The sequence below is a fragment of the Coregonus lavaretus genome, assembly GCF_964263955.1.
Source record: "Coregonus lavaretus genome assembly, chromosome: 17".
NCBI classification, from domain to species: Eukaryota; Metazoa; Chordata; class Actinopteri; order Salmoniformes; family Salmonidae; genus Coregonus; species Coregonus lavaretus.
Window position 1 is genome coordinate 11,739,023 of NC_140004.1, and position 24,916 is coordinate 11,763,938.

General features: G+C 42.5%; 2 protein-coding genes across 8 annotated transcripts in view; one reads left to right on the plus strand and one right to left on the minus strand.

Annotated features, from left to right (window-relative positions):
• Positions 1-4,469: 4,469 nt before the first annotated feature.
• The window catches only part of LOC311144617 (osteoclast-stimulating factor 1), a 30,584-nt gene continuing 10,137 nt past the window's right edge, over positions 4,470-24,916 (minus strand). The window contains exons 1-10 of one of the 2 annotated variants that reach the window (XM_084180656.1): positions 12,579-12,924; positions 7,686-7,732; positions 7,539-7,589; positions 7,213-7,276; positions 6,680-6,733; positions 6,331-6,438; positions 6,053-6,102; positions 5,688-5,766; positions 5,251-5,349; positions 4,471-4,733 (exon numbers count right to left, since the gene is read on the minus strand). In XM_084180656.1, the coding sequence (XP_084036782.1) occupies positions 4,675-4,733; positions 5,251-5,349; positions 5,688-5,766; positions 6,053-6,102; positions 6,331-6,438; positions 6,680-6,733; positions 7,213-7,276; positions 7,539-7,589; positions 7,686-7,732; positions 12,579-12,612 (645 nt within the window). In that variant the 5' untranslated portion in view covers positions 12,613-12,924 and the 3' untranslated portion in view covers positions 4,471-4,674. Of the gene's footprint in view, positions 4,734-5,250; positions 5,350-5,687; positions 5,767-6,052; positions 6,103-6,330; positions 6,439-6,679; positions 6,734-7,212; positions 7,277-7,538; positions 7,590-7,685; positions 7,733-12,578; positions 12,925-24,916 lie in introns of those variants that run through there. The other variant, XM_084180655.1, reaches the window with a different exon arrangement.
• nmrk1 (nicotinamide riboside kinase 1) overlaps positions 11,421-24,916 on the plus strand; it is a 28,901-nt gene continuing 15,405 nt past the window's right edge. The window contains exons 1-2 of one of the 6 annotated variants that reach the window (XM_084180661.1): positions 11,421-12,483; positions 13,126-13,423. Coding sequence is in view for 5 of the 6 variants with exons in the window: in XM_084180657.1 (XP_084036783.1) it covers positions 13,383-13,411 (29 nt within the window). In the remaining variant the exon portion in view is untranslated. Of the gene's footprint in view, positions 12,484-13,070; positions 13,424-24,916 lie in introns of those variants that run through there. The other 5 variants (XM_084180657.1, XM_084180662.1, XM_084180659.1 and 2 more) reach the window with 5 other exon arrangements.

Sequence of the window (24,916 nt, forward strand, 5' to 3'; positions counted from 1 at the left end):
TAAAAATACCACACAAATGTATTGATTTCATAGTTGGAAAGAGTTAACATTACATGCCAAGGCATAACATAAGGATACCAGCAAAGGGACATTATTACAACCAGGAGTTCTGTCGGTGTAACCTACCTAGGAAAAACTCCATGCTCTAGTTCTATGCTTCTAGGATGTTAATTTAGGAGACTGGCAGCATTTGACTAGTTGAGTAATTTCCTAATTTATTTGAAGGATCTCCCCAGATCCAAAGATGTCTGCTACTTTAGCAAGTGTATCATGAGTAAAATAAAATTTAGAATAAATAAATATAAAGCTAGAATCCGCATTTACAACATCTATTTTTGGACTTATAAATGAATGATATACAGGTAAAAGTCAGTAAATTAGAATATTTTGAAAAACTTGATTTATTTCAGTAATTGCATTCAAAAGGTGTAACTTGTACATTATATTTATTCATTGCACACAGACTGATGCATTCAAATGTTTATTTCATTTAATTTTGATGATTTGAAGTGGCAACAAATGAAAATCCAAAATTCCGTGTGTCACAAAATTAGAATATTACTTAAGGCTAATACAAAAAAGGGATTTTTTAGAAATGTTGGCCAACTGAAAAGTATGAAAATGAAAAATATGAGCATGTACAATACTCAATACTTGGTTGGAGCTCCTTTTGCCTCAATTACTGCATTAATGCGGCGTGGCATGGAGTCGATGAGTTTCTGGCACTGCTCAGGTGTTATGAGAGCCCAGGTTGCTCTGATAGTGGCCTTCAACTCTTCTGCGTTGTTGGGTCTGGCATTCTGCATCTTCCTTTTCACAATACCCCACAGATTTTCTATGGGGCTAAGGTCAGGGGAGTTGGCTGGCCAATTTAGAACAGAAATACCATGGTCCGTAAACCAGGCACGGGTAGATTTTGCGCTGTGTGCAGGCGCCAAGTCCTGTTGGAACCTGAAATCTCCATCTCCATAGAGCAGGTCAGCAGCAGGAAGCATGAAGTGCTCTAAAACTTGCTGGTAGACGGCTGCGTTGACCCTTGATCTCAGGAAACAGAGTGGACCGACACCAGCAGATGACATGGCACCCCAAACCATCACTGATGGTGGAAACTTTACACTAGACTTCAGGCAACGTGGATCCTGTGCCTCTCCTGTCTTCCTCCAGACTCTGGGACCTCGATTTCCAAAGGAAATGCAACATTTGCTTTCGTCAGAAAACATGACTTTAGACCACTCAGCAGCAGTCCAGCTCTTTTTTTCCTTAGCCCAGGTGAGACGCTTTTCGCGCTGTTTCTTGGTCAACAGTGGCTTGACACGAGGTATGCGGCAGTTGAAACCCATGTCTTTCAAGCGTCTCTTGGTGGTGGATCTTGAAGCCCTGACTCCAGCAGCTGTCCACTCCTTGTGAATCTCCCCCACATTTTTGAATGGGTTTTTTTTCACAATCTTGACTAGGGCGCGGTGATCCCTATCGCTTGTACACTTTTTCTGACCACAGTTTTTCCTTCCCTTTGCCTCTCTATTAATGTGTTTGGACACAGAGCTCTGAGAACAGCCAGCCTCTTCTGCAATAACCTTTTGTGTCTTTCCCTCCTTGTGCAATGTGTCGATGGTCGCCTTTTGGACAGCTGTCAAATCTGAAGTCTTCCCCATGTTTGTGTAGGCTTCAGAACTGGACTGAGAGACCATTTAAAGCCCTTTGCAGGTGTTTTGAGTTAATCAGCTGATTATTTTGTGGCACCAGGTGTCTTCAAAATGTAACCCTTACACAATATTCTAATTTTGTGACACACGGAATTTTGGATTTTCATTTGTTGCCACTTCAAATCATCAAAATTAAATGAAATAAACATTTGAATGCATCAGTCTGTGTGCAATGAATAAATATAATGTACAAGTTACACCTTTTGAATGCAATTACTGAAATAAATCAAGTTTTTCAAAATATTCTAATTTACTGACTTTTACCTGTATATACCCATTGATTCTTGAATATCTATATTACAATCCTGTAAGCCTCTAACTGCGGGGTAGCTCTCAAACTCTAGATGGCATTCTGCCTTCTCCCTACAGTCCTCAGCCATTCGCTTCGCCCACGACTGCCTCATTTGAACTACAATCCCGACACTGTCTTTTAACGTTTAGAAACCTCATTAATCGTTGCTTGCGATACGGCTTTCAAAACATCTGGTCCTTATCTTTCATCAGCGAGAAAGAATCCTTCAAATAAAAAAGATACGTACTGTAGCAGTTTTGCACAGATCCATACAGCTATGGGTGCCTTCATCCAACAAAACTACACTTCCTGAGCTACGCTTACACACAGGTGTTCGGCGCATGCTAGATAGCTAATTAGCATAGGTGGTCACCTCTTGTCTTCTGTAAATAAGCGCATATCATGGAGATATGGCCGTGTGGGAACACTAACCCTATCAAGGTGTGTATCAATGTAACCTTTTGTTTTTAGAAAATGATTTCTCGCTCATATGAAAGATAAGGTCGTTATGCTTCCAAAACCGTACCACAAGCGATGCATGTTAATGTTCAGACGGGGATCTTAACAAAACTTCCCCTTACAGAAGACACCTTCGTCCAATGACTCTTGTTTAATGTAATGGAACTGAGAGTCATGATTATACTCAAAAGTAAGCACGTCGTCCTCTTACATGCCACTGTAAACTTTATATTCCGCCGTGTTTTGTATTTTTATTTTTTTGGAATGTCCTGTATCCTTGGGATACCATGCTGCCACAATGTAAATTATGCAAGCATTTTTTAAATCTGTAAATTGCTACATTACCCATAATGCTCATTGACTGGCGGTCCCAAATTACCATGGCAATTAAGCATCATTCTATGGTGAAAAGCCTTCTATTTAGGGCAACCCAGTAACATTTGTAAAAAAAAATATTTTACTGTGCCCGGTTGCACACAGACTTTTATGGTCACACAAGGTGCTGCAGATGGATTCAAAATGAGTAGCCTAACAATTAGACTATTTACATGGCCCCAGTTGCATTTGAAAACAAATAAACAATAATAGTTGCACACATCTGTTTGGCCTCAAACCGTGGTCTAAAATATAATTTTGATATTGTGGATGGTCAGTTCTTGCATCCATAGCTATGTCTATGAATTTGAGTGGTTACATTTCTCCAGGCCCATCCCTCAGCTTTTTACCAAAACAGAGGCGGGGCATATGCTTTGTTATTGTTTCAACTGTGGATTCTAGCTTTAAATAGTCTGCAATTAGTAAATGGCGAGTGTAATAAAGCGATATCAGATCTCGTGTTTTTAACTTCTGTGACACTTAATTCAAATGTTGTATGTACCTCTGTGGCCCAGTACAAGCTTCAGCTTCATGTATAATTTTCACAGGTGTGATCGACATTTAGCCTGTAACCATGTTTGGTATGACAATGACCATAGGATCTGGCAACACAGCACACACATATATGGGACAGGGTAATTTAAATGTGCATTCTGTTACCATCCAAAAATCAAACATTTTTTTATTTCTCTAAAATAATCCCATCATCCCTCTTTCATAGGTAGGTCAAATCATTACATAAAATAGTTTTATTGCATAGTTGACAGGGCAGACAAAGCAGTTAGACAGAAAATATCAATGAACACATCTTTATGAAAGACATCAGATCAGGTGACGCAATCACACCTGTAGACAAATTCAATCTTTTCAGCTTCACATAAGGCACTTTTAGTGACATATCTTTTAACAGTGGAGCAGCGGTCAGTGTGAACAACATACAGTACATGAAGACTGATAGAAAGGAAATGGAAAAAATGCAGTGGCACTTTACAAATCCCCAGTGAAGAGAATATATTAATATTGGGGTTAAATGATTTGCACAGCACACCTAATATTACAGTATTCCATGAGAGATTAAATGATTGGCAACAGTAAAACCCAGCCCTTGGTTATTTGAAGGTTCATATTTGACAATGCAGAAAATGCTTTGACAATGACTATGAAGTTACTTTTAGCATGAAGTTAAATTAACAGACACAAAGCAAAGGAAAGTATGATTTCCAGTATCATGCCATCTCTGTGCCAGCCAGTGCTTACTAGTGGCAGAGAGATTTTTGTATATATTTTTTACAGACTCAACATGAGGTCACTTCCTGCAACACTTGTGATGTAGGTTCAGACCACCTTCAATGGGAGAGATGATTGATCCAGGAGATATTTGTAGGAAATAATCGCATGTCAATCTCTCTGGTGTCAGCAATCACCGACTCACCCGGAGATAGCGCGACAGTGGAACCCATGCTATTGGTTCCCTTAGAACAGCCAATCATCTACCAGAATCTAATAATAAAGACAACGTCTCTCCCTCCTCGACCCGATCACCTCTCCACAGCCCTAAGGTTTTATAAATTCCATGTTCCATTCACATTGTTAATATATATATATATATATATATATATATATATATATATATATATATATATATATATATATATATATATATATTTTATTACCCATTCTTTTCATAATGTTGAACAAATGTTCAGAAAATATTTGGAAAAATTTGAATGTATCAAAACCCCTTCTCCCTCCCCACCCAGCTAATAATGTCCCACACTGCAACCCCCAAACTCCCCCCATCACATGAGAGACAGGCCTGAGATAGACCACTCCGAAAGGGGGGAATCAGTCAGAGTCTTCGTCGTCAAGGTATTCATCGGCATTGCTGTGTGTACGTGTGATATCTGTAATAGAACAAATAGGAAGGAAGAGCTTAGGCCAGTAACAGTGGTAGGAGATTCAATTACATTTCATGGAATTAAAAAACATTTCCTCTATTTAGGGACTCCTGAGGGAAAAAGTACAACTATGATCCAGTATGGACTGGACTGTACAGTTCTTTGTTGGTGGTTCCTCGTTTTGGCATCTTGCATTCTTAGTAGTGTTATTGAAATGCATGAAATGCCTTACTTAGCAAGTTAAATCTATAAATGAACATGGTGAAAAATAAGCACCAAAGCATATAAATGAACGTGACTAAATGAGAAATTATCATGAACAGTCAATCAACCTGATTGACTGTGTGACAATAAGGGCCTGTTTCCCAGATACAGATTAAGCCTGGTCATGGACTAAGAAACATGTGCAATAGAGATTCCCCATTGAAAGCGCTTTTGAGTCCCGGGACTAGGGCTTTATCAGTGTCCGGGAAACCGACCCAAAATGGCGTAAGGCTTCCACCTTCTGGCCTAAATGACTCACTGCCTCCTTGTTTCCTCTTGATGAGAGAGGCACACTGGGCATTGGTGGCCATCTCCAGAGCCAGCTTCTTCTCGTTGTTCTTAATATCCATCCTGGCATCTGAAACACAAATACAGAAATAAACACAAATATAGAAAATGAAAAACAACCAGACATGCTCATACCAGGGTTGTGGTCAATTCTAAATGGAAGTCAGTCAATTCAGGAAATAAAAAAATAAAAGGCTTTTATTTTGAATACATTTTCAATCAGTTAAACAGTAGAAGGTATGTGTCTATTTTTATATTTCAAATTCATATCACTTTCTGAATTGACTGACTTCAATGTGAACTGACCCCAACCCTGGCTCATACACACACAGAGATGGGAAACGAAACTGGGAAAGAGAGCAAAAATATATATATATGGAACTTGAAATGAAAAGTAGATGGACTTACTCTTATTCAGTAACATCTCCACTATGTCTGAGTATCCCTTCCAGGCGGCAGCATGCAGCGCAGTGTCTCCCAGTTTATTCTGCAGCGGAACAGAACAGCCCACATGTTAATCAAAGACCTTACCCATCACATCATAGCATAATCCTCATCATATAGGGACAGTTTCCAGGACACAGATTAAGCCTAGTCCTGGACTAAAATGCATGCTCAATAAAATAATCCCTTTTGAAATACATTTTTTTTAGTTAATCTAGTCCTGGACTTAAGAGTCTAAATTTATGCATCAATCGCATAAAAAAAAAAAAATCAATCATAACAATTTGCCTAAAACAGCATTTTCCAAAATTGTAAACGGTTCTTCTCACCTGCTGGTTCAACTCAACGCTAGACTGCCCCAGCAAGATCTCCACCACATCTGTCACAAAAACACAACATAACACTGTCATTCATCTCACAACAGTGTGTGTGTGTATGTGTGTGCAGGCTGACATGCATTTGCTCTGTCATTCAAGAAAAAAAGCTGAGTGTGTGTGCGCGTCGGCGCATGTATGAGTGAGTGCATGCGTCTGTGCATTCTGTATTCGCATATCACGGAGTGAACGATGCATGTGTTGAGGTGTGTGTGTAGTAGATGATCTGTTACCTTTGTGTCCTCCGTGGCATCCCCAGTAGAGGGCAGTATTCCCAGCTTTGTCCAGTCCATTAATTCCCACTTTGTTCTCCAGACACTCCCTTAGCCAACTCAGATTCCCTGCAAATCGCAGACGCAAAAGTGTAAATACACACAAATAAACATCTGTATGCAAATGAAGCAAGCATCACACCATTCAAATTCATACAGGTTATAGAAGGTGTATAGCAAACAAACAACAATCAAAATGTAGAGTTTGTTATTGGACTATATAGTAGGTTTAGATTGTTGGTGGTGTGGTGCACAATATTTGCTAATTGGGAAGAGTGAGTGACGCAGCAGGCCTCTTTTGGTGACTCACCTCGTTTAGCTGCCTCGTGCATTGGGTTGTCAATGGACTCTGCCTGCTCGGCCACTGTGGGTTGAGGAAGTCGGACAGCAAAGAGTGATTTCAAGAGAGCAACATGCTCCTTTGAAAACCATAGTTAGGGCATTCATCTATTAAGGCAGGGGTGTACAACCCTGTTCCTGGAGAGCTACCTTCCTGTATGTTTTCGCTCCAACCCCAGTTGTAACTAACCTTGTTCAGCTTATCAACCAGCTAATTATTAGAATCAGGTGTGCTAGATTAGGGTTGGAGTGAACCTACAGGATGGTAGCTCTCCAGGAACAGGGTTGGAGACCCCGGTATTAAGGGGTGCCTACAATGCCTACAGAGAAAGGTTTTGGCAACATGATCAAACACAGAGAACCGGTTTTCTCCATCTAAAGACAAGTTGATGGAATAATGCATTTACTAACATGGATGGGCACCTCTATTGTGATACAACTTCAACCTTACTGTGCAACTAGCCATATGACAATCACATACAGTGTTATGGTTTGTCTACTCACCATAATTGCTTGGGATGAGGCCAGTTCTTCCCCTGCAGGTTCCCTTCCACCAATTGCTGTCACTCTAAGGATGACAGACAGGCAGTGAGAGCCAATGGCAATACAGAATGCTTGCATCCAGTATCTCTGAGGTGAGAGAAAAGACAAACGAGAAAGAGAAAAAGAGAATGGGATACAGGAAAGACAAGAGAAGGAGGAAAAAGAAGTGGGGGATCGAGGAAAAGGTGAGGAAAAAAAAAAAGAGAGAGGGCCACAGACACAGAATAAATGAGTAAAAGAGAGAAAAGTGGACAGGCGGACAGAAAGGGCTGCTAACAGTAACTTACCGTATCAGAGATATACAAGATGTCTCCCTCTTCAAAGAAGAGCTCATCTGGCTGAAAAGCAAAAAAAAACAAATACCATTTTTAATTTGGATTGGTGTGAGGCGAAGTGAAGGGACTAGACAAACCATTAGGAAAATAAACACTAACCGTTCGGGGGTCAAAGGTGAACATGGCTCGGAACACCTTGACCTGGCCTATGAGAGAACAGACAGAGGGAAACGGACATGAGTTTGAATCTATACAACTGTGCAGCGCATCACACAGAAAAAGATCCAGACAGGCTATCACACAAATGTTTCCACATTTCAGATGTTGTTCTATCAGATCCATTCACACAGTCAGCAGACATTGGGTCCTCGTCCACACACTCCAAGGCTACATGGCCTAAGGGCCCCTGAAGACACACTGTTCTAGCTTGTCTCAATCCCAGGGGTGGTATGTTACCAGAGTGGTGTTGAGAGAAAGCTAAACTAGTTCATAGGCACAGAGAAACCAGGGTTGTGTTCATTGGGCTCCCGAGTGGCGCAGTGGTCTAAGGCTCAGTGCTTGAGGTGTCACTACAGACCCCCTGGTTGGATTCCAGGCTGTATCACAACCAGCCGTGATTGGGAGTCCCATAGGGTGGTGCACAATTGGCCCAGCGTCGTCTGGGTTTGGCCGGTGTAGGCCGTCACTGTAAATAAGAATTTGTTCTTAACTGCATAACTGACTTGCCTAGTTAAATAAAGGTAAAAAAATAAAATATAATAATAATTAGGCACAAAACTGAGTGTAACTGGGAGGGGCTACCTCCAGGCCTTCTTGTCCAATAAGAAACATCAAATGAACATGACCCAGGCTTAAAGAAATACTGTTTATGCAGAAATGGGAATCAATTGGGGACTTGAAAACACAGGGGTATGCATGCTTCTATACGTATACACCCTTATGTTATACTAGGGAAATTGTGTTGCCATAGCTAGGGCTAACAGTGAGGACTTGTGAAGAGCAGAATCAACAACCTCTGCATAATCAAAACACTTTGTGAGAAGGCGTTATAGTTCACAGTTAGCCATTATGTAAATGAAGCTGAAAAGTACCAGTGGCCTGGCTTTGGCCCCAAGTGAGAGCAGGTCCGCCGGAGCTATGTCCCAGTTGAGACATGGGTGCTGGCCCACGTAGATGGAAACAGAAAAGTCTGAGCCTTTAGGGTAAAACACTGGGATAAATCCTGTATGGAAATGCACCAGAGATTTTCACTCTGTATACACCCTGACTGAGCCACACACTGTTCCAGTGAGAAGCTGCAGTTGAGTTCATAGACAAACCCTGCTCTATTCAGCTCTGTTCCCAGAGTGGTTCTACAGGCCCCATCCTGCCCCTGTGAAACTCTGGGGCCTGTGCTGACTAGCCCATCCACAGTACACTCAGCCTCACAGTCTGGGTGGGGGGGCTAAGCAGCTTTGCTCTGTATTTCAGGAATGGTTCATTCCTGGTTTAGGAAAAAACCCACAAAAGGTAGGTCTATATCAGAATGACAGTCTTCATGTTTGTAACAATCTCAAATTAAAAGGTGAAAAATTGGAAAAACAAAAAGCAAACCATTGGTGAGTGAGTTTTTAAAATGTCAAGGGATCAACTGCTCTGTGCATGTTACCACCATGGAAGCATAGCAGACCACTGGGTTTCCAGTGCCCCAGTATCTGTGCGTTAGAGATGTTGACGATGAGTATGATGTGTCTCCTCTAACGCCCAGGAAGCTCTGATTCAAACTCCTATTAGACAGCTCTGCAAGCGTTATAATGTTAAAATACTTTCGTTGCTCACCAAATATAGAGTTTCGCTGAGCAATTATCTTAATTTACTCCCGTTACGGCCGGTATGTACTTCCAAAAAATGTCCATATAAAAATGTACAAGCAACCCAAAAAAAGCCTATTCGGCACCTCCATTGTATCACTCATCCGTGCCACGCACAGGTCGGAAGTTTACAACAGCTCAATACATTGGAGGTGCTGAAGAGCCATTTTTTCAGTTGCTTATATATATATATATATATATATATATATATAGACCTTTTTTGGAAGTACATTCCTGCCGTAATGGGAGTAAATGAAGATAATTGCTCTGCGAAACTCCATATTTGGTGAGTAACGTAGGGTTTTCACTAACAGCGAATTCAGCAGGAGAAGTTCCACCCCCATTCATTTTCAATGAGGGCACGTGGAGAAATGTGCGGGGGAAGGTGAGCGGCGAGAACCCTGCTAGCGGAGCAGTAGAAAAAGTTGAGCTCTACTTTATGCAAATGTTAAGCGAAGTGTTGGTGCGAAGCGTTGTCAAGAGTAGGTGCCACCTCCGGTCAAAATCCACTGTAGCAAAGTATTTTGACATTATAATGCTTGCAGAGCTGTATAATGGACCTTAGGCTTACGCGTGTTTAATGATGCATCTTTCCCCAAACACCACGCAGAGAGAACTGATACGATGTATATAGCCGCAACCAAAATATGTTTACATTTTGAAAATGTAAACATATTTTATGGAAAAGAGCCCTGCACCATATGCTGCCTTGTTGATGTCATGACCAAGTGGCGCAGATTATTGTTCATTGACTACAGCTCGGCCTTCAACACCATAGTGTCCACAAAACTCATCACTAAGCTTAGGACCCTGGGACTAAACACCTCCCTCTGCAACTGGATCCTGGACTTCCTGACAGGCCGCCCCCAGGTGGTAATGGTAGGCAACAACATCTGTCACGCTGATCCTCAACATAGGGGCCCGTCAGGGGTTCGTGCTTAGTCCCCTACTGTACTCCCTGTTCACCCACGACTGCGTGGTCAAGCACGACTCCAACACCATCATTAAGTTTGCTGACGACACAACAGTGGTAGGCCTGATCACCGACAACGATGAGACAGCCTATAGGGAGGAGGTCAGAGACCTGGCAGTGTGGTGCCAGGACAACAACCTCTCCCTCAACGTGAGCAAGACAAAGGAGCTGATCATGGACTACAGGAAAAGGAGGGCTGAACACGCCCCCATTCACATCGATGGGGCTGTAGTGGAGCGGGTCGAGAGCTTCATATTCCTCGGTGTACACATCACCAACAAACTATAATGGTCCAAACACACCAAGACAGTCGTGAAGAGGGCACGACAACGTCTATTCCCCCTCGAGACTGAAAATATTTGGCATGGGTCCCCAGATCCTCAAAAAGTTATACAGCTGCACCATCGAGAGCATCCTGACCGGTTGCATCCCCGCCTGGTATGGCAACTGCTCGGCATCCGACCGTAAGGCGCTACAGAGGGTAGTGCGTACGGCCCAGTACATCACTGGGTCCAAGCTTCATGCCATCCAGGACCTCTATACTAGGCTGTGTCAGAGGGAGGCCCAACATTTTTTCAAAGACTCCAGTCATAGACTGTTCTCTCTGCTACCGCACGGCAAGCGTTGCCGGAGCGCCAAGTCTAGGTCGAAAAGGCTACTTAACAGCTTCTACCCCCAAGCCATAAGACTGCTGAACAATTAATGAAAATGGCTACCCAGACTACTTTCAAAAAAGAAAATTACACTGCTGCTACACGCTGTTTATTATCTATGCATAGTCCCTTTACCCTTACCTACATATTACCTCGACTAACTTGTACCCCTGCACATTGACTCGGTACGGGTACCCCCTGTATATAGCCTCATTTTTTATTTTATTGTGTTACTTTTTTTTTTAAACTTTGGTTTATTTAGTAAATATTTTCTTAACTCTATTTTCTTAAAACTGCATTGTTGGTTAAGGGCTTGTAAGTAAGCATTTCACGGTAAGGGCTACACCTGTTGTATTCGGCGCATGTGACAAATAAAATTGTATTTGATTTGAGATGGACGCTCCTCACTCACTGCTTTTGCCCGTTGACGTCACGGGCCATAGCCCGGTGCCCCGCGGCTCAGCATAATCGAATACGCCCATTGGCAACTTTGTATTTGTAGTCAACTTTGTTCTGAAGTTATCCGCGGTCACAAAGAGACAGTTAAACCATATGGTTGTATGTTTAGCGAAGATCTTCTGTGTATAAGGTGACGTGGAAGGGCAAAAAGCTTCTAAAGACGAACGTTGCTGTTATACGACTGGTCTGAGGCAGGCGTTAGATTACGAGCGTTTTCAAGTGCAACTTTAATAAAGATGGTTTTGGGAAACAGCTCGATTTAGCTATGCTCCTACACAGGTTCTAACGATGAATTTAGCCTTACGATATATTTTGGGATACCGGGCGTTACATAGGAGACACGTCATGCTCATCGTCGACATCTCTAATGCCGCGTTCACGTACTAGTCAGAACTAGTACGGCAGGTAGCTTAGTAGTTAAGAGCGTTGTGCCAGTAACCGAAAGGTCGCTGGTTATAATCCCCGAGCCGACTAGGTGAACAATCTGTCGATGTGCCCTTGAGCAAGGCACTTAAGCCTAATTGCTCCTGTAAGTCGTTCTGGATAAGAGCGTCTGCTAAATGAAACTAGGCAACTCAGTCTTGCTAACTGGTTGTAATTATACAGGTGCCGTGTTCAACCAGTTGTGGCATTTCACACATATACTGGGGGGCAGATTTCCAGTAGACAGAACCAATATGCAATATGTAGCTACCAATATAAAATGTATAACATTGGCTTAAGCAAAACAACTCCACACAACATTCTGGAAGCCTTTGGGATGGGACTGCAACCATTGCCTGACATACACTTCTGTGAAATGGGGAAGTCACATTAGCCATGATGACCTAGCCATGGGATCTACATCTAACTAGCTAACTTTGGATCTAGCTACTTCGTAAAGTTAGACAATAGCGGCCACATAACTACGCACAGCAGGACCACGGTGAGAAGAGGACAGAGACAACTGAAATCTCACTGAAATGTTCAATTATTCAAGGAGATCACTGGTCAAGCATTTGGCTAGCTAGTTCGCTCGCTAGGTGTGTTACACTTGCTTGATGCCGGACGGGAGAGGAAGTAGCTAGTTAGCTTAACGTTATCTAGCTAATTATCACGCAGTTAATCGAATACTTACCTGGTTTGGCTGGCTTGGGAGGCGGTTTGGACATTTTTGGACTTTAAAGAGTAGTTACGCCGTATCTTTTCTGAAAACGTTGCTTACTGTCCTAAAATAAGAGGTACTTTCTCACTTCCAATAAGGAAGTAGGCTACTGTCTGACATAACCTGCTAGGCGGAAAACTAGCAGTGCGCATGCCCACAGAAAAATGTCTACTATTTTGGTTAAATATTGGTCAAATATGTTCTAGTAGCTAGGTAAATATAATTGGATAGTGTTGTATTACAGCCTAGACACCAAGAAGCTTTAGCTTTTCCCAGCTAAATGCAAAAATATTATCAGCCCTGAAAAATGGCTACTAATGTCTTCGCTATTATCCTTATCAACGAGTAGAAATGGACTGATGAAAACAGGACTTTGCACCTAAAATAGCCCACTTCAAAAATTGGTTGATTTAGTACATTTTGCGTAATTAATGATCCTAAAGAATGTAGCGCATATAGCTAGCTAATGTTTTATTTTGAAATGTTAATTCATTATAATATTTCTCTGCACCCACTACAGATTTTGTCCCAGGACAGGGCAGGGGTCGTGCATCGTGGATCCCTTTAAATGGTGACGTATTTAGGCAGGACAGCGAATCCGTTCGTCCTGCCGTGGAATAGCGGAACCACTATCAGGCAATGGACCGACTGTCATAAAAGTCCAGTAACATTAGCCCTGTTTTTATAATTTCTCGCAATTCTGCACGAGGTTTATGTTACCCGCATTTGTCAGCAATTCAACTGGACCATTTCACAACCTCTCAACTAGCTTCAGCCATGAGGACCCTTGTCGTTGGAATAGGAGGGTAAGTGTTACTGTACGTGCTATTATTTGAATCTGATCTGAAATTGTGTGAGACGAAACCTTGTTATTTCAGAATCATGACCCTTCAATCTGACCATTAAATCTGAAATATACCTACATTCTTTTGGGCTTTTCTTTTGGGCATTGGGGTAGTTGACCGCCTTTTTTTGTCCATAATGGCAAACACAAATATAACTTCATTCAAATCAAATGAAATCAAATTTAATTTGTCACATACACGTGTTTAGCAGATGTTATAGCGGGTGCAGCGAAATGCTTGTGCTTCTAGCTCCGACAGTGCAGTAATATCTAACAATTTTACAACATATACCCAATACACACAAAACTAGGAAGGAATGGAATTTAAGAATATATACATATATGGACAAGCAATGACAGAGCGGCATGGACTAAGATACAGTAGAATATTATAGAATAGAATACAGTATATACATATGAGATGAGTAGTGCAAGATATGTAAACATTATTAAAGTGACTAGTGTTCCATTTCTTAAATTTAAATTGGTTAAAATTGTGACATTACTAAAAGCTTTTTTATTTTTTTTACTTGGCTAATGAGTAAATTCATGCAGTGTGTTATTTGTTTTCTTACTATTTTGAACCAACGTGGTAATTGTGCAATGGTTTGACTGTCCCATGTAAGGTTATGGAACTTTGAACCTAAGCTAATTAATGAAAACATTAATAAAATTCCCTTCACCTACTCTTGTACTTATGACACATACATCTATTTCAAGAAACAGTAGGCCTAGTCCCTAACAGTAGGCCTAGTCCATTCATTACATTTCCAAATAATGCTGATTGATTTTGAGGACAAAATGTAATCAATGTCCACATGGTGTGACACAATGTAGTCCTAAAAACCGGAAATGAAACCTCTGGTCAAAATGAATGGGGTTTCTGGGATAAACGTTGAAAATAAGGTCTAGGTTAATGCCGCGTTCACTTCATCTCGGAAACTTCTAATTTGCTAACCTAGGCGGATCCCGAATTTCCCGCTTGACGGTATCAGAATCAACCAATAGGAAGCTCTATGCAAATAATGTATGTTCATTTTAACACTGGAGGTCCCGAGTTTCTGACATAACGTGAACAAAGCATAACACAGGTTTTGGAGGGAGATATTATTTACATTTTAGTCATTTAGCAGACGCTCTTATCCAGAGCGATTTAGTGAATGTATACATTTTCATACTGACCCCCCGTGGGAATCGAACCCACAACCCTGGCGTTGCAAACGCCATGCTCTACCAACTGAGCTACACGGGACCTAGTATACGTTTTGAATTATGAAGCCTTTTTGCATTATGTGCTTATTTTGATGACATAAATGCTTCAAAATTCACACAAAGAGACGTTAGCTGATGAAGATTTTCTCATAGAACAAAACGTATAAGATCTTCTAAACCTGTGTTAACTGCAGACCTTAATTTCGGGGTTTATCCAAAAACCCTCCAGAAAATGCATGAATCTCCCCATAGGCTTTGGCCAACGAGCCATAGCTGAGTTAGTCTCCATTAGTGCCTACAAAAAGACGCCATCAATATTGGTCTCTATTATGTGATTATTCTTTCAGTTTTATGAAGAACTACACGCAAAAGTTATATTGTCACCACAAACTGGACAGGGGTGAAAATGTTTTACTAAAGAAAAGTACATTCCATACAAGGAAGATAAAATTACCATTTAAATGCGCCTAAAAACCAAAGTGTAAATAGGATCATTTTGGTCATAGTCAGTCTCGTCTAAAACGGAGTTTGCTACCTCAGTGGATCTCAATGAGTAAATTAAGGTTGGGTTTGGAATACAATTATGGCAACAAATCTTGCCCCCTTTTGCCAAGCTCCACGTGCAAATCGCACTTCGCTTCCCTTCATTGAATGGGCCTCCGTTGTTGTTTAATCGCCCCCAACCAGCGCGTTCAAAGGATCACGGCCGTTTGAAACTGAAAAGCCCTATACGGATTGATCATGCAATGCATGCTTCCAGCAAGATGCACAGCCAACAACTATGGTTTGCATGCCCTGCCTAAGGACCCTATCATCATGCGGAATAGGTGGTTGGTTCGTTGGTACCCAGTGGTGGTGAGTATACCGGTAGCTAGACCATAGACTGCTGGTTATGTATCTGGTTATGTAGCTGACGTTAGCTAGCTAGCTAGCTAGCTAGCTAACGTTAGCCAGCTAGCTAGCTAGCTAGCTAACGTTAGCCTACCTCAATACAACTCTGATTTGGCTTGGAAACACGATAACATTTAAAAATAATGCAAATAATTAGTAGAAAAACATTTTGTCATGATTGTGATGTCGCCAGATTGACTTTAGATGCAGTATAGTTTTAGATGTAAAATATTTTAATCCCAGAGAGAGTTCAGCTGCAGAAACAATGTCGATCATTGAGCTTTCTTGACTTCTTTTCAACGTGTGCAGTTCTGTTTATCACCATTTCTATAAATGACACAAAGTGTACTTTCTTCACATGAACAATGTCTAGGTCCTGCTGGTGATACTCAGGCTGCGGTGTAGGTCTACTGGTCTTCACTACCACCAGATCTTCAGAGATACTCAATCTTTCTACCCTTTTGACAGCCTCCGCAAAGGAGGCTCTCAAATGCCCTGATTTTGGCAACTACAGTGTCTTTCACCCTAATCAGGCACTCCAAGGATTGCGCTTCATGTTCACCACCACAATTACAACATTTTGCTCCCTGGCCATTCTCTAACACTAAATGTGAAATCTCCTTCATAGTGATTTTTACCACATCTCAGCTTTTCCTGTCTGTAGACACTTCTTACATGTCCAAAATTTTTACAGCAAGAACATTGTAAAGGCCGCTTACAAAAGCTCTGACAGGATAGTACACATGTCCCAGCTGCACTCGAGTTGGGAGAGACTCCACATGAAAATAAAAAACAGAACAGACTAACTCTTCCCCTTTCTGCCGTTAACCATAGTTCAGAAAGGAAACGGCCCGTAAAAATATTTAAACATTTATTAAAGAATGAATAATGTAAGTCTTGGCGATATAGGCTCTGCTCCTTCAGGGTAGCTCACTGCCCAAGCAAAGCGTCAATATATAAAAGAACATATAGACAGTGAGCGCGGTAAGATATAACAATCCCCCAACAGCAAAACAGAACCTAACGGGATGGTGGGCGTAAAAGAAGCAAACGCGACAGAAGCGGCAGCAGGATGTGTGACCAGAACCGGTCAGCTAAAATGTACTGCCAAATAAGGCAGGTGTGATTGCTACTAGCATCTAATTGGCTGATGCGTCAGCTGAGGCAGGCACTCGGGTTCCCTTTTTGAACTGGCTTCACTTTATTTCAGAAAGGAAACACCACATAGAAATGTGTTTCACCATTTATTAAAGAATGAATAATGCAAGTGTTGGCGATTTTATAGGCTCTGCTCCTTCAGGGTAGCTCACTGCCCAAGAAAGTGTCAATATATAAAATGATCTACAAGCAGTGAGTGCGGTAAGCTATACCAATCCCCCAAAACAGCAGAACCATATGTCAGAGGATTATGTGTAACTACAGCAGAAAGCGTTGTTTAGATATGATCAAATAGACCAGCTAAAGTCATCCTAACATTACAAGACTGTATACTACAGTGCATTCGGAAAGTATTCAGACCCCTTCCCTTTTTCCACATTTTGTTACATTACAGCATTATTCAAAAATTGATTAAATAAATTGTTTTCCTCATCAATCTACACACAATACCCCATAATGACAAAGCGAAAACAGGTTTTTAGAAATTTTAGCACATTTATTAAAGATAAAAAAAAACACCTTATTTACATAAGTATTCAGACCCTTTGCTATGAGACTCGAAATTGAGTTCAGGTGCATCCTGTTTCCATTGATCATCCTTGAGATGTTTCTACAACTTGATTGGAGTCCACCTGTGGTTAATTCAATTGATTGGACATGATTTGGAAAGCCACACACCTGTCTATATAAGGTCCCACAGTTGACAGTGCATGTCAGAGCAAAAACCAAGCCATGAGGTCGAGGGAATTGTCCGTAGAGCTCTGAGACAGGATTGTGTCGAGGCACAGATCTGGGGAAGGGTACCAAAAAATGTCTGCAGCATTGAAGGTACCCAAGAACACAGTGGCCTCCATCATTCTTAAATGGAAGAAGGTTAGAACCACCAAGACTCTTCCTAGAGCTGGCCGCCTGGCCAAACTGAGCAATCGGGGGAGAAGGGCCTTGGTCAGGGAGGTGACCAAGAACCCGATGGTCCCTGACAGAGCTCCAGAGTTCCTCTGTGGAGATGGTAGAACCTTCCAGAAGGACAACCATCTCTGCAGCACTCCACCAATCAGGCCTTTATGGTAGAGTGGCCAGATGGAAGCCACTCCTCAGTAAAAGACACATGACAGCCCTCTTGGAGTTTGCCAAAAGGCACCTAAAGGACTCTGACCATGAGAAACAAGATTCTCTGGTCTGATGAAACCAAGATTGAACTCTTTGCCCTGAATACCAAGTGTCACGTCTGGAGGAAACCTTGCACCATCAAATAGCTCAGTCAAATTTCTGCCTTGCTAGAGCTGCCCCGGTCAACTGTAAGTGCTGTTATTGTGAAGTGGAAACGTCTAGAAGCAACAACAGCTCAGCTGCAAAGTAGTAGGCCACACAAGACCACAGAACGGGACCGCCGAGTGCTGAAGCGCGTAAAAATCGTCTGTCCTCGGTTGCAACCCTCACTACCGAGTTCCAAACTGCCTCTGGAAGCAACGTCAGCACAAGAACTGTTCATCGGGAGCTTCTTGAAATGGGTTTCCATGGCCGAGCAGCCACACACAAGCCTAAGATCATCATGCGCAATGCCAAGCGTTGGCTGGAGTGGTTTAACGATCACCGCCATTGGACTCTGGAGCAGTGGAAATGCGTTCTCTGGAGTGCTGAATCACGCTTCACCATCTGGCAGTCCGACGGACGAATCTGGGTTTGGCGGATGCCAAGAGAACGTGACCTGCCCCAATGCATAGTGCCAACTGTAAAGTTTGGTGGAGGAGGAATAATGGTCTGGGGCTGTTTTTCATGGTTTGGCTAGGCCCATTAGTTCCAGGGAAGGGAAGTCTTAAAGCTACAGCATACAATTACATTCTAGACGATTCTGTGCTTCCAACTTTGTGGCAACAGTTTGGGGAAGGCCCTTTTTCTGTTTCAGCATAACAATGCCCCCGTGCACAAAGCGAGGTCCATACAGAAATGGTTTGTCAAGATCGGTGTGAACTTGACTGGCCTGCACAGAGCCCTGACCTCAACTCCATCGAACACCTTTGGGATGAATTGGAACGCAGACTGCAAGCCAGGCCTGATCACCCAACATCAGTGCCCGACCTCACTAATGCTCGTGTCTAAATGGAAGCAAGTCCCCGCTGCAATATTCAAACATAAAGTCAAAAGCCTTCCCAGAAGAGTGGAGGCTGTTATAGCAGCAAAGGGGGGACCAACTCCATATTAATGCCCATGATTTTCGAATGAGATGTTCGGCGAGCAGGTGTCCACATACTTTTGGTAATGTAGTGTATGTCTACCTGAATTGAGCTAAAGGTAAAATATGGGATAATTTCTGTTCCTTAATAATAATAATAATAATAGCAGTTCATTCAATCTTTTTTTTAGGGGGTTGATCAGCTTTAATATGGGGGATTGGAAGTGATGCAGACAATTACATTGATGGAAGTTAATGTATCTGCAATATTAAAAAAATGAATTTTTTTTAGTAGACGCTCTTATCCAGAGCGACTTACAGTTAGTGCATACATTTTGTCATACTGGCCCCCCGTGGGAAACGAACCCACAACATTTACATTTCAGTCATTTAGCAGACGCTCTAATCCAGAGCGATTTACAGTTAGTGAGTGCATACATTTTCATACTGGCCCCACGTGGGAAACGAACCCACAACCCTGGCGTTGCAAGCGCCATGCTCTACCAACTGTAGCTCAGTTGGTAGAGCATGGCGCTTGCAACGCCAGGGTTGTGGGTTCGTTTCCCACGTGGGGCCAGTATGAAAATGTATGCACTCACTAACTGTAAATCGCTCTGGATTAGAGCGTCTGCTAAATGACTGAAATGTAAATGTTGTGGGTTCGTTTCCCACGGGGGGCCAGTATGACAAAATGTATGCACTAACTGTAAGTCGCTCTGGATAAGAGCGTCTACTAAAAAAAATGAATTTTTTTAATATTGCAGATACATTAACTTCCATCAATGTAATTGTCTGCATCACTTCCAATCCCCCATATGTTTTTTTTCTCTCGCATATATATATATATATATATATATATATATATATATATACTGTGGCAGATCAGGGGGTTGGGTCAAGACGTTTACACAGATCAGACACGGACAGAGTATGATTATCTCGGTTTCAAGGGTCTCATGGGTCTCCCCCATGAGACCCTCTCCAACTACATGGACGTTACCTTACTTCCCCCAGTCCTCTCTCATGTGCTGCCCTTCTGGCAGCTTTATGGGCCTTGCACAGCTGGTGAGCAATCCGCCCTTAATTACTCACCAGCTCCCAATCAGCCCCAATTAGTCCTGTCCTGGGAGCCCGTCGAGACCTGGCACGTCCAGCAGATGGAGCCACCGTCTCGTGATGTATACTCCATCTGTTACCAGGCCTCGACGAGTCTCCCCCTGGTGGCTGACCTGCTGTATGCCACAATACACATACATACACAATTTACATTTTAGTCTTTTAGCAGATGCTCTTATCCAGAGCGACTTACAGTTAGTGAGTGCATACATTTTTTTTTTTTTTATACCCCCCATGGGAATCGAACCCAAACGCCATGCTCTACCAACTGAGCTACATCCCTGCCGGCCATTCCCTCCCCTACCCTACGCTGGGCCAATTGTGTGCCGCCCCATGGGTGTCCCGGTCATGTCCGGCTACGACAGAGCCTGGATTCGAAGCAGGATCTGTAGTGGCACAGCTAGCACTGCGATGCAGTGCCTTAGACCACTGCGCCACTCAGGACTATTCACTCACTCACTCACTCACTCACTCACTCACTCACTCACTCACTCACTCATAAAATATATTTCCCTTTATTACTTTCCAACCCCACCACCCCTTCCCTAATTGGAGTAAACTAGTGAACAACAATGCTTAGGCCTCTACTTCCAGCTTATACATACTATATACATTTTATGGACAGTTAATTTTACAACTTTCATTAAAGTTAATTTTTACAGTTCATTCAATCTTAAGCATGCTGAACATTCAACTGTCTTAACCTATTACTAACCATAATACCTGTGCTCTCTCTCCCTCTCTGTTCTCCTGAATGCTCCTCTGTCTGTCCTGTGTGGGCCTCTTTCTATGTAGATGCAGAATAATATCAGTGAATTTGCAATTGTATTGTAAACATACAATTAATTTTTTTATTTGATTTATTTCACCTTTATTTAACCAGGTAAGCCAGTTGAGAACAAGTTCTCATTTACAACTGCGACCTGGCCAAGATAAAGCAAAGCAGTGCGATAAAAACAACAACACAGAGTTACATATGGAATAAACAAAAACAAAACGTACAGTCAATACAGTCCATAGTGCAAAATAATTACAATTTAGTATTAACACTGGAGTGATAGATGTGCAGAAGATGATGTGCAAATAGAGATACTGGGGTGCAAATGAGCAAAATAAATAACAATGTAAATAACAATATGGAGATGAGGTAGTTGGGTGGGCTAATTACAGATGGGCTGTGTACAGGTGCAGTGATCGGTAAGTTGCTCTGACAACTGATGCTTAAAGATAGTGAGGGAGATAAGTGTCTCCAGCTTCAGAGATTTTTGCAGTTCGTTCCAGTCATTTGCAGCAGAGAACTGGAAGGAATGGCGGCCAAAGGAGGTGTTGGCTTTGGGGATGACCAGTGAGATATACCTGCTGGAACGCATACTACGGGTGGGTGTTGCTATGGTGACCAATGATCTAAGATAAGGCGGGGATTTGCCTAGAAGTGATTTATAGATGACCTGGAGCCAGTGGGTTTGGCGACGAATATGTAGTGAGGGCCAACCAACGAGAGCGTACAGGTCACAATGGTGGGTAGTATATGGGGCTTTGGTGACAAAACGGATGGCACGGTGATAGACTACATCCAATTTGCTGAGTAGAGTGTTGGAAGCTATTTTGTAAACGACATCACCGAAGTCAAGGATCGGTAGGATAGTCAGTTTTACGAGGGCATGTTTAGCAGCATGAGTGAAGGAGGCTTTGTTGCGAAATAGGAAGCCGATTCTAGATTTAACTTTGGATTGGAGATGCTTAATGTGAGTCTGGAAGGAGAGTTTACGGTCTAACCAGACACCTAGGTATTTGTAGTTGTCCACATATTCTAAGTCAGACCCGCCGAGAGTAGTGATTCTAGTCGGGCAGGCGGGTGCAAGCTTCGTTCGATTGAATGGGCATGGGCAAGTTGCAGCGGAGGGTGCTTTGCTGGTGGCCGGGGTAGGGGTAGCCAGGTGGAAAGCATGGCCAGCCGTAGCAAAATGCTTATTGAAATTCTCGATTATCGTAGATTTATCGGTGGTGACAGTGTTTCCTAGCCTCAGTGCAGTGGGTAGCTGGGAGGAGGTGCTCTTATTCTCCATGGACTTTAGTGTCCCAAAACTTTTTGGAGTTAGTGCTACAGGATGCAAATTTCTGTTTGAAAAAGCTAGCCTCTGCTTTCCTAACTGATTGTGTATATTGGTTCCTGACTTCCCTGAAAAGTTTCATATTGCGGGGGCTGTTCGATGCTAATGCAGTACGCCACCGGATGTTTTTGTGCTGGTCAAGGGCAGTCAAGTCTGGGGTGAACCAGGGGCTATATCTGTTCTTAGTTCTGAATTTTTTGAATGGGGCATGCTTATTTAAGATGGAGAGGAAAGCACTTTTTAAGAACATCCAGGCATCCTCTACTGACGGAATGAGGTCAATATCCATCCAGGATACCCGGGCCAGGTCAATTAGAAAGGCCTGCTCGCTGAAGTGTTTTAGGGAGCTTTTGACAGTGATGAGGGGTGGTCGTTTGACCGCGGACCCATTACGGACGCAGGCAGTGATCGCTGAGATCCTGGTTGAAGACAGCGGAGGTGTATTTAGAGGGTAAATTAGTCAGGATGATATCTATGAGGGTGCCCATGTTTACGGATTTAGGGTTGTACCTGATAGGTTCATTGATAATTTGTGTGAGATTGAGGGCATCTAGTTTAGATTGTAGGATGGCCGGGGTGTTAAGCATATCCCAGTTTAGGTCACCAAGCAGTACGAACTCTGAGGATAGATGGGGAGCAAGCAATTCACATATGGTGTCCAGGGCACAGCTCAGGGCTGAGGGGGGTCTGTAGCAAGCGGCAACAGTGAGAGACTTATTTCTGGAAAGGTGGATTTTTAGAAGTAGAAGCTCAAACTGTTTGGGCACAGACCTGGATAGTATGATAGAGCTCTGCAAGCTATCTCTACAGTAGATTGCAACTCCGCCCCCTTTGGCAGTTCTATCTAGACGGAAAATGTTGTAGTTCGGAATGGACATTTCTGAATTTTTGGTGGCCTTCCTAAGCCAAGATTCAGACACTGCTAGAACATCAGGGTTGGCGGAGTGTGCTAACGCAGTGAATAACTCAAACTTGGGGAGGAGACTTCTGATGTTAACATGCAAGAAACCAAGGCTTTTACGGTTACATAAGTCAACAAATGATAGCGCCTGGGGGGTGGGAGTGATACTGGTGGCTACAGGGCCTGGGTTAACCTCTACATCACCAGAGGAACAGAGGAGGAATGCACTTACTCCTGCTAATAAAACAACCGTCTATCTGTTTGCTGAGTTGCATCTCGCCCTCTTTCTCAAGAAGAAATTCTGTATGTCCATCTTCTATAGGTTGGAAAAACAATGTTAACTCAGCTATCCAGCTATGTTTTTTCAACAGATAATTTAGCTGGCGTTACCAAAAGTAGCTAACGTCATGTTAGCCATTGTCGCCCCTCAAGTTAGCTAGCTACTGTAGCTAACTAGCTTTATTAGCAATTATTAGCATATTTGGACAGTAATTGATAGTTAGTGATACCTTTCGGGTGGTGAACAGAGCTCCAGCAGTTGAATTCAGTGTCCAGATAGCTCATAAAAATTGCTAGCTAGCTAATGTTAGCAGCACTTTTAGCTAGACTGGGTACAGTCCCTAACGTTAGTTAGCTAGCTAGCTTAACGTTATCTGTCAGTGCAACTTTTGAGTCGACAACATGTTGAAATGTAAGTTACTCGAATCTGGCTTACTGTGAGGTCAAATACTTTGAATAGCCTCATGGGCTAACAAAATTAGCTATAGTAGTAGCAAGCTAACAAATCCTTCTCATATTTGCGCTCTCTCTGTGGTGTTATGCTTTATTTGAAGAAACCAGAGGTGAATATCACTTTGGTTGACTTTAATGAAACAATAAGTAACATAACACTGGAGACTGTATTCACTGGACTTGTTACGACAGATGCATGCGGACTGACTTGCCCAATCATCTTTTTATATGACGTCATTCATATTTTTGCGCCATGTGCTATAATAAAATAGCTCCAATAAAACACATCACCCTTAATTATTTTAAGACGTGTTTCTAAAATGTCAAAACGTCACATACTGTTTATAGTAAATCACTCTGTAATAAACTTCTCAACATATGAATTCATAAACAAACTTTTCTCTCTTTAAAGTTCAACAACTCATGGAACATCAACTCATTTTCTGTCTTTAACATTCCTTAAAACAGTCTTTCTTCAACACTAACTATATTCTACCCTAAAGTGAGCTGGGTGGACTGCTAGTCACCTTCATAGCTGCAGTGGGGTTATTATGTCACATAATGCAGGCTATGTGTTAATTACATACTCTCCGTATCTGTCTGGTGGTTTGACAACTCTGCCATGAGAAGTCATGTGCACTGGAGTCTGTGGTGCTGTGACAGGAGTGGGTTGGCATTTGGAACAGGTAAGTACAACTCCGTGTCACACTCTGGGTGTTCCTCTTCACCCTTTTGAGAAGTCTCTGAAGCACTGTGGAGGGGTTTCAGGTAGTGTCGACTCCTGCGCAGCACTCCCTTGTCTGTCTGGACCAAGTATAAAAAAATAAAAATAAAAAGTATGACCTGGGTGTGTCACACTGTTGAAGCACTGAAGCCATCTTTATCCAGCCTCGTTCATCGTCCAGCTTCACGGCGACGTTGACTCCGGGCTGGAGTTCTGGAAGGGTTCTGACTTTATACCTGTTGTAGACACGCATGTAGCTCTGCTTTCCTCTCTGGTCGACACGTCTCACCTGCTGGAGGTCTGGGCATGCCGGTTGTAGGTTAACCTCCAGGGTGAGGACTGTGGTGCCAAGCATGAGCTGTGCTGGGCTCACACCTGTGGCTTGCAGTGGCGTTTCTCTGTAGGTCATGAGAGCTAGGAATGGGGCAGCCTGTTTCAGGATCCCTTTG